This window comes from Mangifera indica, chromosome 9, assembly GCF_011075055.1.
Source record: "Mangifera indica cultivar Alphonso chromosome 9, CATAS_Mindica_2.1, whole genome shotgun sequence".
Classification (NCBI taxonomy): domain Eukaryota; kingdom Viridiplantae; phylum Streptophyta; class Magnoliopsida; order Sapindales; family Anacardiaceae; genus Mangifera; species Mangifera indica.
The window spans coordinates 14,223,107-14,245,702 of NC_058145.1; the positions used below are offsets into that span (position 1 = coordinate 14,223,107).

Genomic DNA, 22,596 nt, shown 5'->3' on the forward strand with positions numbered 1-22,596 from the left:
GGTGAGGGTGTAGTTGTGGGGGTGAGTATGTTTCAAAAGCCGTTTTGTTATAAAGCAACACTTGTTGGAGACGAGTATCTCTCTTTAAAATTCCTTTTCTAATGTCATTTTCCTTTGATTTTTACGGAAAATTATTTATTTTCTAGGAAAGTTTATCAGAAAGGAGAGATGTTTGCTTGTGACGTCCATCCACATAGTTTCAGATAAATATGAATGTTCACGTTTGATTATGTGAAATTTAATTTATGTGTGATCATTCATTTAAGAATAGACAGGAGAGCATTATCCATGTAAACTCTAAAACCCGTGCCGGGTTCGTTAAGACTCCGCGAGGGGTAGAGGGACGCACACATAGGAGCATAGGGGCACAAAGCCCACAGGCTCCCAACATTAAGCACAAGTTCACGGGTTGTTAAGTTAGGCAAGTTTTGACAATAATCCTTCTGTAGATTCAACGACGGAAATCTTGTTATAAGTGAACTTCTCATGATATCACATGCAGTGAACCGTTTAGGTAAATATTCCCTCCATGGATACAAATCAAACAAGTCAAGTCGATAAGATTTGACCCAAGATGAGAGGTGAGTCTGCATCAAAATCAAATCATAAAAGCAGAATATATACAAATATATTTTGAGAATTGAACATATGCTTTGTAAAGTAAAATCGAAGTAACAATATTTGTTTGGACCAACTAGTAGTACTCATGGTGGTGAAACTTTCGGAAAAAGAAAAGAAAAGAAAATGATTGGATATCTCTACCTACACTCTGCAAATGGATTCTCTTGTCATGGCTTTATGCCAAAATCTACGTTCTTTTATTTGGTACGGTACAAGATTTTCATCCATGCCTAATACCTATGGTCAAAAACGTCCTCTCATATGTGAAGACATTTTATTTTATTTATTACCAAAGACTAGGAATAATTGATAGCTGAATCAAGAACATCAGACTTTATATATTATTTGGGGTCCATTAATATTCCAGTTTAAAGCAAACTCCTTATGGATCACGTACAATCCAGGGACACTGTATAAATTTTTTTTAACACTCAAAAGATTGAGATTTGAAGGTCTAAAAGCAGGTGCGTCTTAATTAATCTTAATCTAATACTTTGTATTGTATAATTTGTCCTCTTTTGGATACGACTGCAGACTGCTGTAGAACTACAATCAGCTAAAGATGGCAAAGAAAAACTCCAAGTACGAAGATAAATACAGTGCAGTATCAGTTTGCATAACGTTATTTATTTTGCTTAAAATTCAAAAATAGGTAAGAGACTGACTCCTACCAGATTTTAAAATTGAATTAACCACATCAAATAGTAAAATTATGATATATATCAAATAAGATAAAAGTTTAATCTTAAAATATTGTTTTAAAGAATTTAAATCTTTATTCTCCTGTTAGAAATTTTTTTCTTTTTTTAACACTTAAACTACTAATTAGGTGCTGATTTACCAGTCTTTGCATGGTATTTTTTGGAGTGTGGAAGTCACACACACATGCACACACAGAGGGAAATAGCGTGTGAGAAAGACAGATGTTTGGCTTGTTCTGAGAAATGGTATAGTGGAGAGAACCATATGCTCTCTTTCCATAACGCCTGGTCTCCCTTTTTTGGGCATTTTTTTTTTATAGCCAAAAGCATCATCCTAGCATTATATATTACAGATATATTTTGTTCTTATTACGTGGCTGATTTCCATTTGCTATTTCAAGAAATTTTGCTCTAAAAATGTTCATTTTTTATAAAAGATGAAGAGAGGTTCGGTTACAAGACTACAGCATCATCATCCCTTTCATAGAGGGGAATATGGATTGATGGAATATGTGATAAATAAAAATGAAAAATATGTGAAAAGAATCAAGATAATAATAGCCTCTAATTTGCAATGGTCTCTCTCTTTTCTTCTTCCTCACACATTTCTCATCTTTATCTTCTTGTGGAAAGTGCCTTCATCCTCTGGTCTTCCATCAGATGCGGTTGCTCAAACTTGTCCCTTGTCTATTTTGCTTTTGGTATTTCGGATTGTAGGACGACCCAAAGGGATGGAACTTCCTATTCAACAGGTAGCACTACTTCCATCCCATAACATGGGCGTATGGAGTAGAATCGGTTGAAGTTCAAATGGAGGTTTAATACCCCTACATGCTAGTGGCAACTTTATGGGTCAATCTCGACATGTGTCTTACATCTTTTGCATGATCAAACCTATGTTTGTATTTAATTATATCGTATCATGTATTAAAAACTTAATTTTCTATATTTTATATTGACTATCGTATTGTACCATATGATATAATTTTTTAAAAATAAAATAATAAAAAATTGTAATTGATATATCATCAATTTAGAAAATATCATAAAAATTTTTAAAAAGTTAAAATTTCTTATATACACTTTTACTATATTATCATTTTTTTTAAAAAATATATCGATTCGTATCGATAACATATATCGTATTTTATGATATATTTACTGTCTCATATTAATTCAATACATCTCAGATACGTATTGTTTTTCTTTTGTATTGTATCGTATCATATCATATGATATATATCATATATCATAAGATATTAATAATTATGATCTCCATTGCTTCATTAGTCTAAGGCCTTTGTGGTGAGGATTTGTGTTGTTGTACTTGATACCAAATGCATGGTTGCTCCATTCTTTTCTAAAGTGAGAATAATCTAGCTCGTATGGGACTCCATATCCACATATTATGTTTCTTTGAGTAATAAAATAAATCATAAAAGACATTTTTGTTATTTTAACCTTATTAAAGTGGTATAAAAGAAGTTAAGTTTATCATATTACTAATTAAGGGTGTTTTTGTCTTTTCATTTTTACGAAATTTACTACCCTAAGATAACACAAGATGACTGTTTATCATTTTTCAACTTTAAAGATGAAATTTATCAGTTCAACATGATTTTGATAAAAAAAGAATTGATCGATAATAAAATTATTAAGAATTTATGAAATTTTAATATTTTATCAAGTGAATTAATTTCCTAAAAGAATCGTTTTGAAATATGAGTGTTCGATAGAAGGACAAATCACAAATGTGAAATGGATAGGATTCCAACAGCTTGCTCTTAAAAATCCGCCACTCCTTGTGTTCAGTGGTAAATCTGAGTAAGGTCAAATTCAATCAATTATACTTTCAGCCTCTACCTTCCATTTTTAATGGACAATGGAAAACGAAATGATAAGTTTTGGATGCTCAATTTTATTTCTTAATTAATTTAGCTATCGATTTCCACCTAAGGTCTAGCAAAGATGCATCCTCATCCAATTCCTTTATGCCCAAACATGCAAGATAATTTGACTTATACCATTTCTTTTCAAGTAAGCAGATTTTTGGAGTTAATAAATTTTAGGATAATACCGGGTGCATAACTTTTGTACATAATTTTATATATAAACAACGATATGTTACTATATGATTAATTGTTACATTATTTTTTATTTTTAACTGTTCAATCATATGATGATACGTCATTGTTTATGCACAAAATTGTACGTATAACACCACTCTAAATTTTAATATTACGACTAACATCATTTCAAAATCATGTATGTTCCTTCCTATCTCTTCATATTTTCAGAATATCTATAATTTATAAGCACTTCTAAATTTAGTTTTCAATTTTGCACCACTAGTTTTTTTATATAAATTCTATACGATTAGTGGTGGTTTGGTTCCATCAATTAAAAAATTATTCTAATAATTTATCTTTTATTACTTATATTATTTTATTTTATTTGTAAGTATAAAAATTTTCAATAATCTTCTGTTACCAATAATTATGTGAAAGGTAATACAATAAGTAATTCGATTACTAATTTGGTATTAAAATATTATTAAGTTAATCTTGATTTTGTTATATTTTTCTTTTTATTTATTATTTTTTAGGACAAATATACCCTCATTTTTAATTAATATAATAAGTAAAATGAATAATACTTTATAATAATTATACTAAAGAACAATTAAGTAAAATAACAACACATTAATCTTTTATTATATTTAATTAACACAATAATTATTTATATTTATAATTTTTATAAAACATAATAATATTTTATATTCAGTAATTTTTTATTTTTTTAGCTAAAATATTACTCTATCAATCACACCCTTTAAAAAAGTAATTATAAAAAATACAATTACAAGTTAGATAATTTTCTTTCCCATAAAAAATTATTCTTTGGTCTTTCTTTCGAAATTGCTAAACATAAACTCTGTTTTGGACCTTTTTAATTTCTTTTTTAAGTAAAAACATGTTACTAATGAAAATCATTACAAATTTGATCATTTCAATGGAAAAGATTTTCGAGTTTTGAGTTTCTCCATATGAATTTGAATATTAAATTTGATAGTAATATTCCATAATAAAATAAAGGCCAAAGGACTATTTCTCACCCAAAGTATGTTTTTTTCTCAAGTTTCTCCCTCTTAATTTTGAAAATATCATTTATCTAGTCATTGACAGTTAAAATTAACTGAGTTCATTAGTAATATCATTTCCCTCCTTCATAAACCCTAAAAACTAACAATTTTCCCTTCAACCAAACTTTTCAAAAACAACATTTTCCCCTTTAGGGTTTCCAAACTTTTAGATTAAGTTTTTCGATGAAGAAGAGCTTATCCGATTATCTCTAGGCAACATACCCACCCTCCGACACATCCTCCTTCTGGCAACACTCCTTCCGACTTAGTGAGAGTCGTCTTCATTAGAGAACGAAGACGAGTCATCTTCGTTCTTCGATGAAGACGACCCCCACCAACTAGGAAGGAGTGTTACTGAAAGGAGGACATGCTGGAGGGTGGGTATATTGCCTGGAGATCACTGGAGAAGCTCTTCTTTGTCGGAAAACTTTATCTAAAAGTTTGGAAACCTTAGGAAGGGAAACACTATTTTTGAAAACTTGTGTTGAAAGAAAATTATTAATTTTTAGGGTTTATGGAGGAAAATGAATTCAAATTTAAATTTATTTTTAATATTATAAATAAAATAATGATTTTATTCTTGAAATTATTAATTTTAACTATTTATAAATAGGTAAATAGAATTTTTAAAATCAAATAATGAGAACTTAGAGAAAAAACATACTTTGGATAGGAAATGGTCTTTGGCCTAAAATAAATTTCAAAGCAGGGTGCCTATTCCATGGGCAATAATTTTATGTGTAGATGAGTCAAAACCGAATTGATCCATTTAGATGTAGTCATCTAATTTATGTGCAAGATAAACAACTGCAAAATAATAATATTTCTAGAAATAATTAAAAAAAAAAGATTAATAATATTCCTTCAATGGCTAGCTAAGTATAGCTATATTCTACACATTATTTTATATTTATTTAGTCTTCTAATATTATTTTATATATCAAATCAACTTTATATAGGTGAAGGGTCAACTCACGTACCAATAAAATAAGTGACTTGACCTTGCCTAAATAAAAAATGAAAGAATTTTTTAAAGATTCGAACATGGCCTATGACTGCATCGATAAAGCATTTTTTGAAATGATAATTAATATAATTTAAAAAACAAGGCAAAATGAGAACTATACCACTAAGAGAAAATTGATTTTAACTAAAAAATAATAAAAATATAAATATTCGATTATTATGAATATTATTGTTATAATTTTAATGATCAATTATTTATATTTTTATTAAAATTAAATAAATTTATATTTTTAAAAATAAATTTTTCAAAATTTTCACTAAAAACTTACAAATATATTATTATTATAGGTCTATGAAGTGTATAAAATATTATAATAACACCCTTATTAGATTAGACTATAAACGATAATATGTATTATTTTCATATTTTATTGATGAAATATTCGTTGTTATTATTATTTATAATAACATCTTTTGATATTAATATTAATGAGGAGATTTTTTCGGTTATTAATGCTTTTAAGGGAGAAAATTATAATGACAGACAATAATAAAATTTTGCTAGTGATTAAAACTTTTTTTAACTATCGTTTTTTCCTTTATTAAAAACTCTTTTTTTTTTTAAGTGTATAATACTCAAGTTTTAACCAATTATGCACCTTTCATCTCCCTAAGTATCCTTCTCTAAATCTTCTTTCCAAATATATTTCTAATGGTCAAATAATAAATAAAAATCAAGAAAATGAAATGGAAAAATTAAGATAAGGGATAAAGAATAGAAGGGCCTAGAAGCATTTTGGATTAGCTATCTTGGGAATTTTCTTTGTAATATATTGTTCCATGTAAGATCAAATTCTCCAATGAAGTGTCATTGTTTCGTAGACTGTATATTTATTTTTATATATAGTTGTTAACTATTTGCTTTCAGAAAGCAGTTTGGAATGAATATTTTCATCATCCTCTTAGTCACTCCATTTGTCTCGCTCAAGTATCTTTGTTTTTAATATGAATGAAAGATACCCAGCTGTGGAATCTTCTTTCACCCCTCAAAACTTTATGATATACATCAAATTCTCCTGATGGGATTATTTATAAGTTAATTGCTAGGAAAATGGGCACCAATGATTCATGGGATGAACACTTTGTGACTTGTGAGGCCTATTTTTTTGACATTTCAGCGGCTAATAAAACAACAAATCCTCTATCACTAATATCGTTTTATGCGGCTGAATTCATTCCCCCCGCCGTAATAACTGTTCATGCATTTTATGTGGTCAAAGTTGTAGTATTAAAGTCCACATATTCTGAAACTAATATCAATTCATTTGCAAATAGATTATTGAATATCAAAGAGTAAGGGAATTAGACAAACTTAATGCTGCATAGTTAGATGTAGAATCCATCTGAATTAGATAAATTATCATTATGGTGAACTAGTATTTTTTTTTTTCTATATACCCTCCATATAACGATATTTTGATGAATGATTTATTGTATGTGCATGAGTAAAAATAACCTAACCTTTTTTTATAGTAATTTATTAGGGTTTTTTATCATAAGTTTAATATATATTTATATCATCATAAGTAAAATGTATAGGGTATTCAACAAAGTTGATAATGCGCGATATGCCCACAAAACATAATTCATTATACTATACATTTACGTGGGTTTTATTAAATTAAAATAATACCAATATTTTCTTACCTTTGCGATATTTTCTAATTAGAAAAAAACCCTTTTTAAGTCCATTTATGGGCATGATCCTTGCGGCAACTAACAAGTCAATATCAATCTAGCCCATATCTTGTAGAACAAACCTCAAGCAAGATGTTTCTTCTTCCATGAACTACAAAACAAGAAACACCAATTTAGCCACCCTATGATCATGTGGAATTAAACAAATGTTTTTTATTGTTAGGGAATTATCTTTGAGATATTAATTAAAATATCACTTTTTTTTGTCTTTTATACATATATAATTATTTTTTTTTTTACTATACAAGTATAAACACTTTTTAATTTGATTTTACTTTAGAAAGAGAAGACTCTAAGATTTGGAATTGGCTGTAGGGGTTAGTCGGCTAATCACTCGGCCATAGTCGACTGACCAACCCCTTACTAACTTTCCTATCATCAAAATAGTTGAAAATTTTTATATTTTCATTTTATTTTATTTTATATATCAACCTTGACTGAATGAATAAGTAAGTTTTATATCTTAGTTAGGTAAGTTTATATTTGACTTGATGAATACAAAATTAAAAAATATTTTATATTTTACTTTATATATGTAAAATAATATATATATATAATAAAAAAATTATTTTGATTAATATCTCGCTATCTTCTCTAAAATCGATTATAACAATTGAAATGTAATAATTTTGATATCACATCAGGTTGACCATAATATCTATTGTGTCATTAATCATCGTTAAGTGTTGTTAACATAGTGGCTAATCACGAATCAAAAACAGAAGAGCCTATGATATAGAGAGGGTAGATGAGGTTTTTTATGTTTTTGAGTGGTATTGCTTTATAGGCAGACAAAGGGGCACCCGGGTTTCTCTTTGGTCTTTCCTCGGTTTGAGGCAAAGCTAGAAATCAACTTGGTTTTATGGCTCTCTTCTATCTCTCACTAGCTAGCAAAAATCTTTCTTGTAAATCTCCCAAAATCGCTTTGAAGTCATCAACATCGCGACCTTTTGGTTCAAAACTATGTATGAATGATGGACGTATTGGCATTTTCTTCATTTGTTTCCACATGCATTATTCTTAGTTATAATTTTATCATTATATAATATTTTTTATGGAAACGTTTAAATATAAAATCAAAATTTTGATTTATTTTTATTTAATTATTAAATAAAATTTTTCATTAAAAAAACATATATTTATTTATTTAATTACGGTGGATGGATGGATGGATTCTCTTTCAGGGTTTGTGTGATGATGGAGTTTTTGGCCGCCCAATCATGTTGGTCTCTTGAAAGTGATTCCTTTTCTTCCTCCTTAAGCCACATCTTTCACCCTCCCTATCAGGATTAATTACTTCATTTTTTGCCTTACCTAATTCCCAATCAATCTTGTTTTTAGAAAGCTATATTCCCTTTTTCCTTTGAGTTAAACTATGGTGAAATACTATCATATCAACTTCTCTGAGCTTTCTTTTTATTACATTCATTATCCTTACAAGTTCTTAAGCATTTCTTGATATATATAAACTAAAAAATAGCTTTCAAAAACTTCATAACAGATAACTTAGCTTTTATATCAAACAGTATATTCTATATTTTCAAAGATGTTATTTTCTATTTATTTAAATATACAATTATTTGATCTAAAAGTTATCAAAATTAGTTAAATATTATAATCTTTAGAAAGAAAATTTGGGTTTAAACTTCCGCCACAATTGTAAAACACTGATTTATGTTGTATGATGAGTTTGAACTTGGGTTTCCCCGTAACCATCTATATATATATATACATTACAAGCAATTGTTCCTAAAACTTACTTACTTTTAAGATAGGATTTAATCAATTAGTTGAATATGTTGTGGCAGAGGTAATTAAGGACACAATCTTCTCCACATTTGCTTTTTGGGTTTGATTTAAATTAATGCTAAACTTCCAAGATGATATACATCAAATTTCCAATGAATAGTGATAATTTATTTATTTAGCATTCACATTAAAATTTATTTTGCTTTTGTATGTGGGACAATTGATTTTCTCATAGCTTTTCTTATTAAAAGAGATATTTTTTGTTTTTTAAAGAAAAAAGGTAAATCCCCGTATGAGATTTGTTTTCTTACGTTAAGATAAGGTTGAATTAGAATCAATTTCATTCAAGTTTGAATATAAGTTAAATTCGAATGAATTTGAAATCAGTTCAGTTCAATCCAATTTAAGCATGAACTTAAGCCCAAGTTAAATATATTCAAGTTGGAGTTTGGGGGATGTTTGACTTATCAGACTCACGAACTTAAAAAAATTCAATACGAATTGATTAAAACGATCATATTTTGATTAATACATATCAAAATGATTTTATTTTAATTATTTTTTATTTAATTATAATACAAAATCGAGCTCAAAACTCAGCTCAATTTGATAATATAAACAAACTCGAGTTCGAATCCCTTTAAATGAATCAAATTTAAGTTTAAACAATTTAAATCAAACCCTACTATAAAAAGGATTCCCTGTTGTTGAAATTGTATTTCATGCATTTCTTTTTTAGGGTTGAACTTCATTTCAAAAGCCCAATAATATAAATTAGAATATTATTATCTAGGGTTGAGTATGACAATCTACCTAAGCGGTGAATTGAGTGGGGCTGTTAAAACAGAGTGTTGAGAAAAAAAACAGAGTGCTAGAGTAAAATTAATTGTATAATAAGTAAAGTTTATACTGACAAAGGTATTTTTTTTATGGTGGGTTATGGGGGGACCCAATGAACATGGTTCCACAGCCTCTTTTCCCTCTACAAATACCCGTCACATTCTCAACTAACATTGCCATCAACTCTTTCATCATCTAAATCCTCTCTAAGTCTCTTCACTTGCAACCAGCACCCAGCAGCACTGCTCTCTGTTGGATGCTGTTGCATTTCTTCAGGTATATATAAATTTTTATTCATAAATCATTCATCACATGCACCCCTTTGTCTCTTTCCCTTTTTGTAACTTGTTTTTTGTTCTATACTCCTTAATTGTTAATATATTTTTTTGTCTACTTTGTGCAGCTGATATATTTCTGTTCCATCTCTAGTTTTGGGAGATGTTTCGCTTATCTTCAACCTTGAAGATCGAGGAAGAAGCTATGGTGGCAAAGACTCAAGGTATTGGATCTATTCTTGGGTCTGATTCTGAAAAAAGTAAATCTTGTTCACTGAGAAGAACGCTTTCGGCTGATATGTCAAACAAGAAATGGCCTACACAACATGGGTTCTCAGCCATGAAAAAGATTGCTTCTTCTAAGGAGTTCTCAATCCCATCAGAAGGACAAGAGGAGAATAAAGAGGTTGATGAAAAGCCTGGCGAATTCGACATATGGAGTTCAATCATATTGCAAAAAGCTCAAGATGCCAACAAATCACTTCCTCCTCCTTATGTTCATCCTCTTGTGAAAAGATCAGCCAGTTCTTTGAGCGAAAAGAGCCTTCAAATTTGCACCGAGAGTCTTGGATCAGAAACCGGCTCTGATGGGTTCTCTTCTTACCCATCGTCGGAGACTGGTGACACCGACGACGACAAAGAGATGGACCAAGAAGAAGCTCTTCAACAAACGCAACCACAACAGCAGCAAGAGGAAGAGAGAATGACAGAGAGTATTTATGTTGAAGCAGAGATAGATACAGTTCCCAAATACAAATACCAAAAATCACCCCAACGATCATTTCCTCCTCCAATTTCTTCTCTTTCTTGTCACGATGGAGCATCCATTCGTATGCAGTCTCGTCGCGACAATGGTAGATTGGTTCTTGAAGCTGTTTCTGTTTCTTCCGCTAACAACTTCCGTGCTCAACGACATGATGGCCGCCTTGTGCTCACTTTTGTCAACGCCACTGAAATGGAAGATGAAGAAGAAGAGGAAGAGAAGTTTGAAGAAGAGGAGGAGGAGGAGGAGCATGAGGAGACAGAGGAAGAACTCAGAGGGGGAGAAATGGAGATTGAATTTGTGATGGACCGTGAAGCGCCAAAATTGTCAAACAAGATGCTTAATCTGCATAGGTTGACACTGGTGATGAATAATAAGCAAATGGGTCTGGCAAAAAGAAACCCACCCTGGCCGAACAAGTTCAATGAAGTGGTCAAATTTGATGAGGAGAACGACATGAAGCCATCAATTCTAGCACAATCACTGCCCTCGCGGGCAACGGTGGCTCGCCTGATCCCAAAACCAGCGGCGGCGGTAACAGTAGGGGCAGCTTCCGGAGCCACATTCAATGCTTATGAGTACTACTGGAAGCCCAAGCCCTTGGCTGGACCTGCGTTAGTTTCCAAACAAATGATGAATCAACAAATTCAGCAAAACGGCAAGATTATTGTCTCCAGGAATAAAAATTCAGTGGAAAATGAACAGCAACAAATTCTCCTCTGGAGTGGGAAAAAGGGAGATTATTTGGTTCCTTTGACAAAGGCCTGCAAGGAACCTAGAAGATCTCTTTTGTTCTGGGAACCTAACTGCATTGCAACTTCCTGAATCCAAGTCCAAATCCATATTTCTCTCTATTTTCCTCACGAGTCTGTATGAACAAATAAAACAACCAGGAAGGAATGCACTGTGATTTAGAAGATCGAAGAGAAAGAGAGATATCTTGACTTAACAGTGTTCTATATATGATAAATATAACATAATATTTATATATAATTTTCTTTGACTTCTTGTTTGATACTTTTCTCTTTTAAATTTTTACTTTTGCAAATGTTAGCCAATAGATTTTGGGTATGAGTCATGTCTGGCCTAACTTGTAAAATATTTGGGGGACATCGTGATCAAATCCTGATATGGGTTGTTCTCTGCTTACATTAGGGTTATGACTTCTGAGTATCTCAGATATTTCTCTCATATAATAATAGAAGTATAGAGATGTACGTAAAACTGGGATAACAGTTTATAATTAAATTATTTATTTTTATTCATAAATTACTTAATTAAATATCATTATATTAATAAATTTATATAATATTATTCATAATAAAATTATATTATATATTTTTAAATACAGGATGATATATATATAAAAATAATTATATAATTAGATATTTTAAAAAATATAAAATAATTTTAATTATAAAATAATATATTATATATATACTCATTTATATTATTTATATATTAAAAATATATATATATAAAATATTTTATGCCGTCTTGTTAACAATCATTCTTCCGTAGAAAAGATAGTATTGTATATTGAATTAAAAAAATATATATTGAATATACCAATAACAAGACTTCTTTTTTAAAAATTTGATTTACAATTTTATAGTACATAATTATAAATAAGATAATTAATTAAATTAATCACTTTTTATGAAATAAATCAAATAACCCACAACCTTATAATGATATGGATTTAACCAATTACTTAATCAAATATAACATTGTCTCTAAGCTTACCCTTTCAGTAAATCCATAAAACAATAAACCCTAATCCTATGGAAAAAAAAAAAACTCTTAGGGAGCGTTTGGTTTGGGTAATGTTTGATTACTAAAATAGAAAGATTACCTTAAAGATAGATTACTTATAAGATTACTGGGTATAAATGATTACTATGTTTGATAAAATTTGATAGGTATAAATAATTATTGTGTTTGGTTAAAGGTAATAAAAGATTACTAGTAAATTATTTTACTTAAATGCCCTTGAATATAATTATTTTTAAATATTTTTTATATTATTTGTCATATTAATTAAAAATAAATTTATTTTTATCTCAAAAAATTAATAAATAATAATTTTTCTATAATAAACTCAAGATTACCGCAGTAATCTTTAAATACCTAAGGTGAAGGTGGTAATCAGATTACCACCTATATTACCTGCCACGTCAGCATTAGTAATAGAAGATTACTGTAATCTTTTATTACTGACAAACCAAACAAGGAAATAAAAGATAGATTACCAAGGTAATAATAAATTCTCCCAACCAAACGCACCCTTAAAGTTATTTCAGTCCAACAAGCACATAATTGTTATGTGGAAGAGACGCTTGACAATGACTTCCCTCCAATAATTATGAAATTTTAAAATTTTTTTATTTGACTTAATTGGTGAATTGCGTCGAACTGACATGTGGATTGAATCCCAAGGTCTCAGTACGGCTAGCAAAAGAATCATGTTTCCTATCAGTCATGCCAATTTCAACGTAGCATGGCCCGATTTGATAGACATATTTGTTAAAAGATGTTTTTATATTTTTAGCCTAATATAAAGTTAAAATGGTTTGAAAAAATAATTGTCATAGCACAAATATGTGAACTTCGTTTGGTTAGTTTCTATTTTTCATTTGAATGAGTTCTCTTTTGCATTTTAGCATCTTAAAACCCAACCCAAGCCCCTTGGCTTGGTTTAGATTGGGTCAGGGGTTTTAGGTTAGGGCTACTTTGAATTTTATCAAACCATAAGGGGGTATTGAGAATTTCCAAAGTTGCCGCCGTTTGTTACTCAAAAGTGGCTAGGTCCCACAGATGATAGCTCATAGTTTTTCACTACATATATATATATATATATATATATATATATATATATATATCCCGGGAAACTGAAGGCGGTGGGGAGTTCAAATGCTTAATTAGGGTTTTCGTTAATTTGATCGAAAGTTTGATTCTTGAATAAGAAAGAAGGCGATGGGGAAGAATGAGAAGACGGGGCTTGGGAGAGCCCCAGGGAAGCAGCATAACCAAATGATTCAACAATCTAAAGAGAAGGGAAAGTACTACAGGAACCAGAATAAGAAGGTTCTGGAGTCCGTTACCGATATCAGCGATGTCGACGCCATCATTCAAAACAACGAGGAGGCACAGGCCTACCCTGTTCCTATTGAGCCTATCAATGTGTGAGTCTTTATTAATTATATATTTAATTCACAAGACTGCGATTAATTTGATATGAATGAATAAACTTATGAATTATGAATGTATCAGGGATGCGGGGTCTATTACTGGTAGAAGCGAGATGATGACGGCGGAGGAGAGAAAGGAAGAGGAGGCTTTACATGCCAGTAGTTTGCGAGTGCCACGTAGGCCTCCGTGGAATTCGGGAATGTCTGCAGAAGAGGTTGATGATAATGAAAGACAAGCTTTTTTGGTTCGGCGGCGAAGTCCTGCGAGGTTATCTATTTGCTAACTAGTTCTATATGTTAATTAATCTATGCTTTGTAGTTACCTACTTTATGTTTATTGGAATTGCATTTGCTTCAGGTTGGAGGAAAATGAGAAACTTGTTACTCCATTTGAGAAAAACCTTGATATATGGAGACAACTTTGGCGGGTGCTTGAGCGTAGTGATTTGGTAAAACTCAGTCATTTATCATTGCTTTATGTGAATATTTTATATTACCATTGCAAAGTGATTTCTTCTCTACTTTACATGTGCTGGAATGTTCTTGTTCTAGAGTTGAATGTTTGGGTATTGAAATATGGTAGTATCATTTTGGACTGAGTTTCTCCTATTGGGTTAGTGAAAAGATGTAAAGGAGACATTTTATGTCTATGGATGGAAAACTTCAGGTCAGCCCTTGATAGTTGTCATTGAAGGCTTTGACCAGATAGAGAGAAAATATGAAGGCTTATTTATAGTCTAGGGAAAGATAATAATTGAAAATCTTGTAACCATTCTAAATTTCTAATATATAAAATGTTCCACTCACCTGATTTTGTTTCTAAAAAATTACTGCCTTTCAAGATTAATGCCTTACTAATAATAAGGGGGATTAATTGTTTTTGGTTGATATTAATAGATTTTAGTCATTAGGACTTGTTAATCTGCTCCGATTTCAGAACAACTAGGTAAAGGTCCATTATATAACCAGTGGATCTGGTCTTTCAGTATAGTGTTGTGGTAACTATTCTGTATATAGTTCATTTAATTTTACTACATATGAGGGATAAGGATGATCACTTTTTAGGGTTGGTATCTGGGTGATCACTTGTATCTATGTAGTTATGATGCATTTTAGTTACGCATTTTTGTCTTAAATCTTTAAGTGCTCTTGAAGTTTCTTTGTTTGCTGCGTATCCTTATACACAAACTCATGAATTTTTTCTGTTATGCTGCCTGATTCATATTGTGATATTCTGATTACAGTTTGTCCTTTTCAGCTTGTGATGGTTGTTGACACAAGAGACCCGCTGTTTTACCACTGCCCTGATCTTGAGGTAATGCATACCTTCTTTTGTTAATCTAATATCACTATTTTAGGAGTAGCTTTAAGCATGCCCTTGAAATTTGTTCTCTTAGGCTTCATTTTTTCTCCAGTAAAATTGTCTTTATTGATCTCTCTCATCAAGCATATTTTCTGAAGTTAAGCCTGTAGAGGTGGCTTCCTGTATGTGCAGTGGCTTAGTTTTGTTATAAGGTAAGGTAAAAAAAATTTTGTTTTTGCTGAGTGACTAGTATTTTATTTTGGTTAAAAAGTGATTTCACTTTCATTGCACTGTGAATTATATACAATCAATTGAAGTAATGAGATTCAAACTACGTTATGGAGGTTGCATGCCTACTGTTACAGCAATGTGACTATTCAGGCTATGCAACATGTATAAAGTAATAGAACTGATCCATACTAGAACTTCTTTCAAAAGATTTGTATGTCTCAATCTCTCATTGAGTTGATAAACTCTCATCGTGCTGCTTCCACCAAATTTTATAGATTATGATTTCATTGATGGCTGGTCAATGTTATGATACCAATTATTTCCTTAAGTTTGTCCTTACTCAACTAGTTTTATATTCTCCAACCTGAGGCTGTATTTTATATAATTCAATTTCATTTATCATATAAATACATTAATTATGAAGATTAAACTGGACTCTATTATTTTGAGGATCATTATTTCCACATTTGCTCGAGGCCATACTTGCTTATGTTCATTCTCAAGTTATAACAAATTTCCCTTGGTTTTTTAATCTGACTAGGAAGTAATTAGTGTTATATTATTTTATTTGATTTAGGATTTGTTAACTTCCTTCTCCTATTTTTTTTAACCTGCTGTCCTACAACGAATCTTGAAACTTAAGGTCTCCTATGCTAGATCATAGAGAAATAGAGTAACTGTAGTTTTCTTCTCTTTTCTTCTTTCAAGTAGTTTGGTATTTTGGAACTTCTACACAACCTTGTAGATGTTGCATAGAACCCTATTGGAAAATTAAAGTAAATCTCCGGTTTTTCTTACAGTGGAGGGTTTGAATGAATGATGTAATTGATTTTTTTTCTTAAACAGCAGTACAATATTTACTGATATGATTTGACATTTATTTGTTGTAATGCAGGTATATGCACGAGAGATTGATGCATATAAGAGGACATTGCTTCTGGTGAACAAGGCAGACCTTTTACCATTTTCTGTAAGGTTAGTGTCACAACTTTAAACTCTAATGGTGCCATTCAATTCTCATATTTTGCAACCTGTTAAAGTTTTCATCACTTGGCTTTCTATTCAGGGAAAAGTAGGCAAAGTATTTTCAAGATCATGCAATACTCTATGTATTCTGGTCAGCTAAAGCTGCTTCTGCAGCTCTGGAGGGAAAAACACTCAGTTTCCCATGGAGGGCACAGGATACCAACCAAAAGGCGGATGACAGTACAAAAATATATGGTAGGGAAGAGCTTTTGGCCCATTTGCAGTCTGAAGCTGAAGAGATAGTCAAAATGAGAAGGAATTCAGGGTGCAGTAGTAGGGGAACATCTAATGCTTAATCTCTCAGTGGAAATTCAGCGACAAAGAATGCAGTTGTGGGATTTGTTGGGTATCCTAATGTTGGGAAAAGCTCAACAATCAATGCTTTGGTAGGCCAAAAACGGACAGGTGTCACTTCTACCCCTGGGAAAACAAAGCATTTCCAAACATTGATAATTTCTGATGAGCTGATCTTATGTGACTGCCCAGGATTGGTATTCCCTTCATTCTCAAGCTCAAGATATGATATGATTGCATAAGGGGTGCTGCCAATTGATCGGATGACTGAGCACAGAAAGGCTGTCCAGGTTGTGGCCAACCGAGTCCCAAGGCATTTAATTGAAAAAGTGTACAGAATAAATTTACCAAAGCCCAAGCCATATGAACCACAGTCTTGGCCTCCCCTGGCAGCAGAACTTTTGAGGACTTATTGTGCTTCTCGTGGGCGTGTTGCATCAAGTGGACCGCCCAATGAAACAAGGGCAGCTCGCCAAATATTGAAGGATATTCTTCATGGGAAGTTGCCCCACTATCAACTGCCTTCTGGAACATCTGGTGAGAAAAATGATATGCAAGATACTCAAGAATGCAGCTTGTCTGAGATACGGAGTTAGATGAATCTTATATTGAAGATTCTCAAGCAAATGACAGCGACAATGAAAGTGCACTTGTTCTTGAGCATTTTCTGGGAGATCTTAACTCATTTGACTTGGCAAATGGGATTGCCGCAAAGAAGGCTGTTGTTAAGAAGTCCAATGCATCCCATAAACACCACAACAAGCCTCAAAGGAAAAAAGATTGGTAATGGAGGGTTGGAAATGATATAAGATGGATTAAATAAGCTATTATATTACCTTGAATTTATGAATTTTCCCTTTGTTTTTCTCACCAGACGTTCCAGGAGGTGAATTTTATTGGTTGAGTTGTAGGCTACCGATTATCCAATATTATGAATTATGATTCTCATGAGTTCCAACTCTTTTTATTATTTTTATTATTATATTACATTGAATTTATTAATTTTCCCTTTGTTTTTCTCCTCAAATGTTTTTATTCCAAGTTTTTAAAATATCTGTCTGCAATATAAATCAATAAACAATGGGTTATTAAATATGTGATTATAATCCACAATTTGATTATTCATATAAGTTATCCTAAACATATCATAAATGATTATGTAGTCCAATGATCTAATAATATGGATTAAGTAAGCTATACTATAGTGGCACTAAATGAAACTTTCTGGCTCGTAAATTAAGAAGGCCAGCAGACTTATTCCCACCCAAGCTGTAGTGTAATTTTAAAAAGTATTCACTTGTCCTATTAGTGTTTGAGAAAAAATTGTTATTTAAAAATTTTATTCGAAGAAAGAATAATTTATATTTATTTTTTTATCTTATTTTAAAAAATTAATAATTTCTTTTGTAGTTTAATTTTAAACAGTTATTTTTTCACTCCAATTATATAAGATTTTTATAGTTTTATATTTTAGAGTTAACAATTGTTTTTGAAAGTTTAAAATATATTATACTTATACTCTAAAAATTTATTCTCTCCTTATAGTAATTGTTCTTTCTGGTGATTTATTCCGATGTATTGTCAATCTCACAATCAACATTTTTTCTCCCTTCTTAGTGGTTTTCGGTGTAAAAATCATAAAAAATTTGATCAAAATAATTAGATTTTATTACATGGATCTTTTCAATAGATTGGTTGGACAATGTCGCACGAACGTAGATTTGGAATAAAAAAATTTTTTTTTGGGAGAAAGTTGAAAGAGTTGGTTTTCGCTATAGTAGAGCTATTCAATATAATTTCTCGATGATCTTACTTTGGAATATAAATCTTTGTATATCGGTGATTATCATTTTTTCTGGTCCCATGGTAAAGAATTTTTTTAACTAACTTGAACTTGACATGATAGTTTTCCACTCACAAAAAATTTATAAAATTATGCTTTTTTTATTAAGGCCAAAGGACTATTTTCCACCTAAGATTTAGCTTAATTTTAAAAATATATTAATGATATTTCAAAATTTTAAACATTCATCTGTAAAATAAATTTCATTAGAATTTTTTGTTTAAGGTAAAGATAAAATTGTTATTTTACCAATAAATTTTAAAATTCTAAAAATGTATTCATTTTTTCTCTTAATTTGAAAAATTAACAATTTTTTTTGGGATTAAATTTTAAAAAATTTACTTTTTTTTTCCCTATTTCTAGGTTTTATTTCTGGTGGTTTAAGGAATTTGGCCACTGATCTTCTCCAATGAAGGATGACCTTTTGTCATCTTTTGTTGCGTTGTTTATATGAGGAAGGATGATGATTTGTTATCTTTCGTCACGTCTTATAGATCTAGATGATGTTTCGTCGATTTTCGTGGTGGTGGGTGGTTGTTCTTTGTGGTTGGATCTGGAAGGTGGGTGGAAAGCATTGGTTGTCACCTATAATGGTAATGGTCGGAGAAGGGAAACAAATCTTATGGGTGAAATATTAACTTTTCAAACTTTGGGTGAAAGTAAAGTTGTTAATTTTTAAAACATGAGGGGGAAAAATGATATTAACTTTTAGGGGCTTAAAGTTTAACGATAAAATAACAAATTTATCTTTATCTATACTTGAAAATTCTAACAGAAGTTAGTGTATATGTCGTGCATATATTTTTAAACACCCCCCCCCCCCCCCCCCCCCAAAAAAATATATTAATTTCTTAAGTTTTCTCCTGTTAACTTTAAAAATCTCATTTACCCATTCATGACCGTTTTAATTTGTTAATTTTAAGGACAAAGTCATCATTGTATATGTAATATTAAAAATAAACTTAAATTTGATTTCATTTCCCCCCTCCCTAAACCCTAACAACTAACAAATTTTTTCAAACTCAAGTTTTCAAAAATTGCATTTTTCCCATAGGGTTTTCAAACTTTCAGATCCAATTTGTTTGATGACGATCAACGATCTCCAGACATTGTCTCTTTCTCTTCGGTGCATCGTCTTTTCAATTGTGCTCCTTTCGACGTCGTGAGACACTTGGTCTCTTACGGTGTCAAAGGAGTACGATTGGAAGGAGGATGCGATAATGTTTGGAGATCATCAATAGTTATTGAAAAAATTGGATCTGAAAGTTTGGAAATCTTAAGGAGAAAATATAGTTTTTGAAAATTTTGGTTAGGAGAAAATTATTAGTTATTAGAGTTTGGGGGGGAAGGATGATATAACTAATAGATTCAATTATTTTTAATCTTTTATAGGTGGATATATGAGATTTTTAAAATTAATGAGAAAAACTTAAAAAATCAACATATTTTGGGTGGGAATAAGTCTTTTGGCCCTTTAAGGGGGCGTTTGGTTTGGGTAATGTTTGATTACTAAAATAGAAAGATTACCTTGAAGATAGATTACTTAGAAGATTACTGGGTATAAATGATTACTATGTTTGATAAAATTTGATAGGTATAAATAATTATTGTGTTTGGTTAAAGGTAATAAAAGATTACTAGTAAATTATTTTATTTAAATGCCCTTGAATATAATTATTTTTAAATATTTTTTATATTATTTGTCATATTAATTAAAAATAAATTTATTTTTATCTCAAAAAATTAATAAATAATAATTTTTCTATAATAAACTCAAGATTACCCCAGTAATCTTTAAATATCTAAGATAAAGGTGGTAATCAGATTACCACCTATATTACCTGTCACGTCAGCATTGGTAATAGAAGATTATTATAATATTTTATTACTGACAAACCAAATAAAGGAATAAAAGATAGATTACCAAGGTAATCTATCTTACTGCCAACCAAACGCACCCTAAGAATAGACTAAAACTTGATTGGACATAGCCCTTTGGCCTTTAATTAATTATGATAATTTCTTTGCATACATTATGGATGTGTCATACATGTACCAACAAATACGTATCTCTCACGTCACTTGTCCATGTGGCCTTGTCTACCATCACCCACCTTACATTTCACCATTTAAGCTACCTATTTATTTCTTAAAATAAGACTTCTAATTATGATAATTTGGTTGTGCGGTACATGGACTTTTAATGTTTTCAAAGGGAAAATTCATATGTCCCACCAATTTTTTCTCCAAAGATCCTTTCCCACCCTCAAGCTTTTAAAAGAACACTTTCCCACCTCTTTCTAGGTTTCGTTAGTAAAATTTATTATTTTTTCAGATAGACATATTAAAGATATCTTGTTACTTTCAATATTTATTAAAAATAAATAATACTTTATCTTTTAAATTTTATTAAATGTATTTTTATATATATGTTTATATTAATTTCAAGATTAATAATTATAAAAAAAAAAATCACCAACGGTAATTATTGTTGATGATAGTTAAAATGAGATTAAAATGGTACGATTTTATTTGAAAATAATTGAAATAATATAATTTTAGTTAGATTGCATGTCTTAAGGTGATTCTGATTAAATAAGATTTTAATTATTTTTTTAAAGATACAAATAAATATTTAAATTGATAAAGAAAAATATATTTAACTTGTAAGTAAATAATATTAATTTTATAATTTTTTATGTTTTAAAAATCAACGAAAATCCATATCTTAAACGGGGTTTCTTAAAAAAGATATTAATATTTTGTAATAATTTATTAATAAGACACCAATTTCGTAAAAATTATAATAAATAAATCTCAAACCCAAAGTAAAGCCAGCTCTCACCCCATATGTATTTGTCAGGCCGGATCGTCCTTTTCCCACGCGCTTCTCCACTGCACTCCCCCACGCTTAATAAAAACGTAAGTACACTATTTATTATCACTTCATTAAAATCAGTGTTATGATTTTATTATAAATTCATGTAATAAATGTAAAAAAATGTTGCTATCTTTGTAGTTAATGTTTCTTCATCAATTTCCTATCATTTAACTAAATTTCTGAAAAAAAATTCCTTAAATAATTTACCTGCATTTTGTATTGCCTTTTCCTAATTATTAAATATTTTAATCCTGAAAAATTAATTAATTTAACCTTTTTGAAATCATGTTGTACGATTTCAAATTATTTTCTTAAATATATTATATGAATATAGTAAAAATCCCATTTTATACTCGTTTTACTCTTATTTTTAACCTAAAAAAGTTAAATAAATATTGTTTATAAACATTTTTATGAGATAATTTATAAACACTGTTTATGAATAGATATGATTCTATTCACCAACGTTGTTCATAGTACTGTTTATAGGGTTGGTTGGTAGGTGTGGGGTGGACACGTAAGGAAGTTATCATTCATAAATATTGATTACAAGATTGGTTAATAAACGATAAATGGGTGGACACAATACTGTTCATAGATATTGTAAGGTTGATTGGTAAACTTAAGATATGCGAGTGAATATGGTATTGTTAATAAGTATTGTTCATAGACACACTTTAAATTATTGTTTTAAGGGTTAATGATGAAGGTAAAATGAATACGAAATTAGGGTGTTGATTGTATTCGTATAATACATAAAAATGGATTAAAATTGTTTAACGTTATTAAAAAATGTTAAATTTATTAATTTTTCCTTGATAATTAGGATATGAAAACTGCAAAATTTATTTTTCTATAAGGATAATTAAATTTATGAAAAAGATGTATTTGCTATAGGTTTTGAATAAGCCGTTTGTTTTTTAAAACAAAAAATTATAACAAATTATGTGAAAAATGCCTTTCAAGCAACGAGTTAAAATTATTTTTCATTGAATAAAATATTTAAAACCAA

General features: G+C 30.1%; 1 protein-coding gene and 1 pseudogene across 1 annotated transcript; both read left to right on the forward strand.

The window, feature by feature from the left end:
* The first annotated feature begins 9,952 nt into the window (after positions 1–9,952).
* On the forward strand, positions 9,953–11,830 carry LOC123225377 (protein FAF-like, chloroplastic). Its single transcript, XM_044649315.1, has 2 exons — positions 9,953–10,053; positions 10,181–11,830. Exon 2 carries the CDS (start codon positions 10,216–10,218, stop codon positions 11,638–11,640), a length of 1,425 nt encoding a protein of 474 aa, XP_044505250.1. The 5' UTR covers positions 9,953–10,053; positions 10,181–10,215; the 3' UTR covers positions 11,641–11,830.
* A 1,867-nt stretch (positions 11,831–13,697) lies between these two features.
* Positions 13,698–17,811, forward strand: LOC123224938 (annotated as a pseudogene).
* Positions 17,812–22,596: the final 4,785 nt, after the last annotated feature.

What these genes read in the sequence shown, in the direction of transcription:
- LOC123225377 (XM_044649315.1), top strand. Translation starts at nt 10,216, where the DNA reads ATGTTTCGCTTATCTTCAACCTTGAAGATCGAGGAAGAAGCTATGGTG.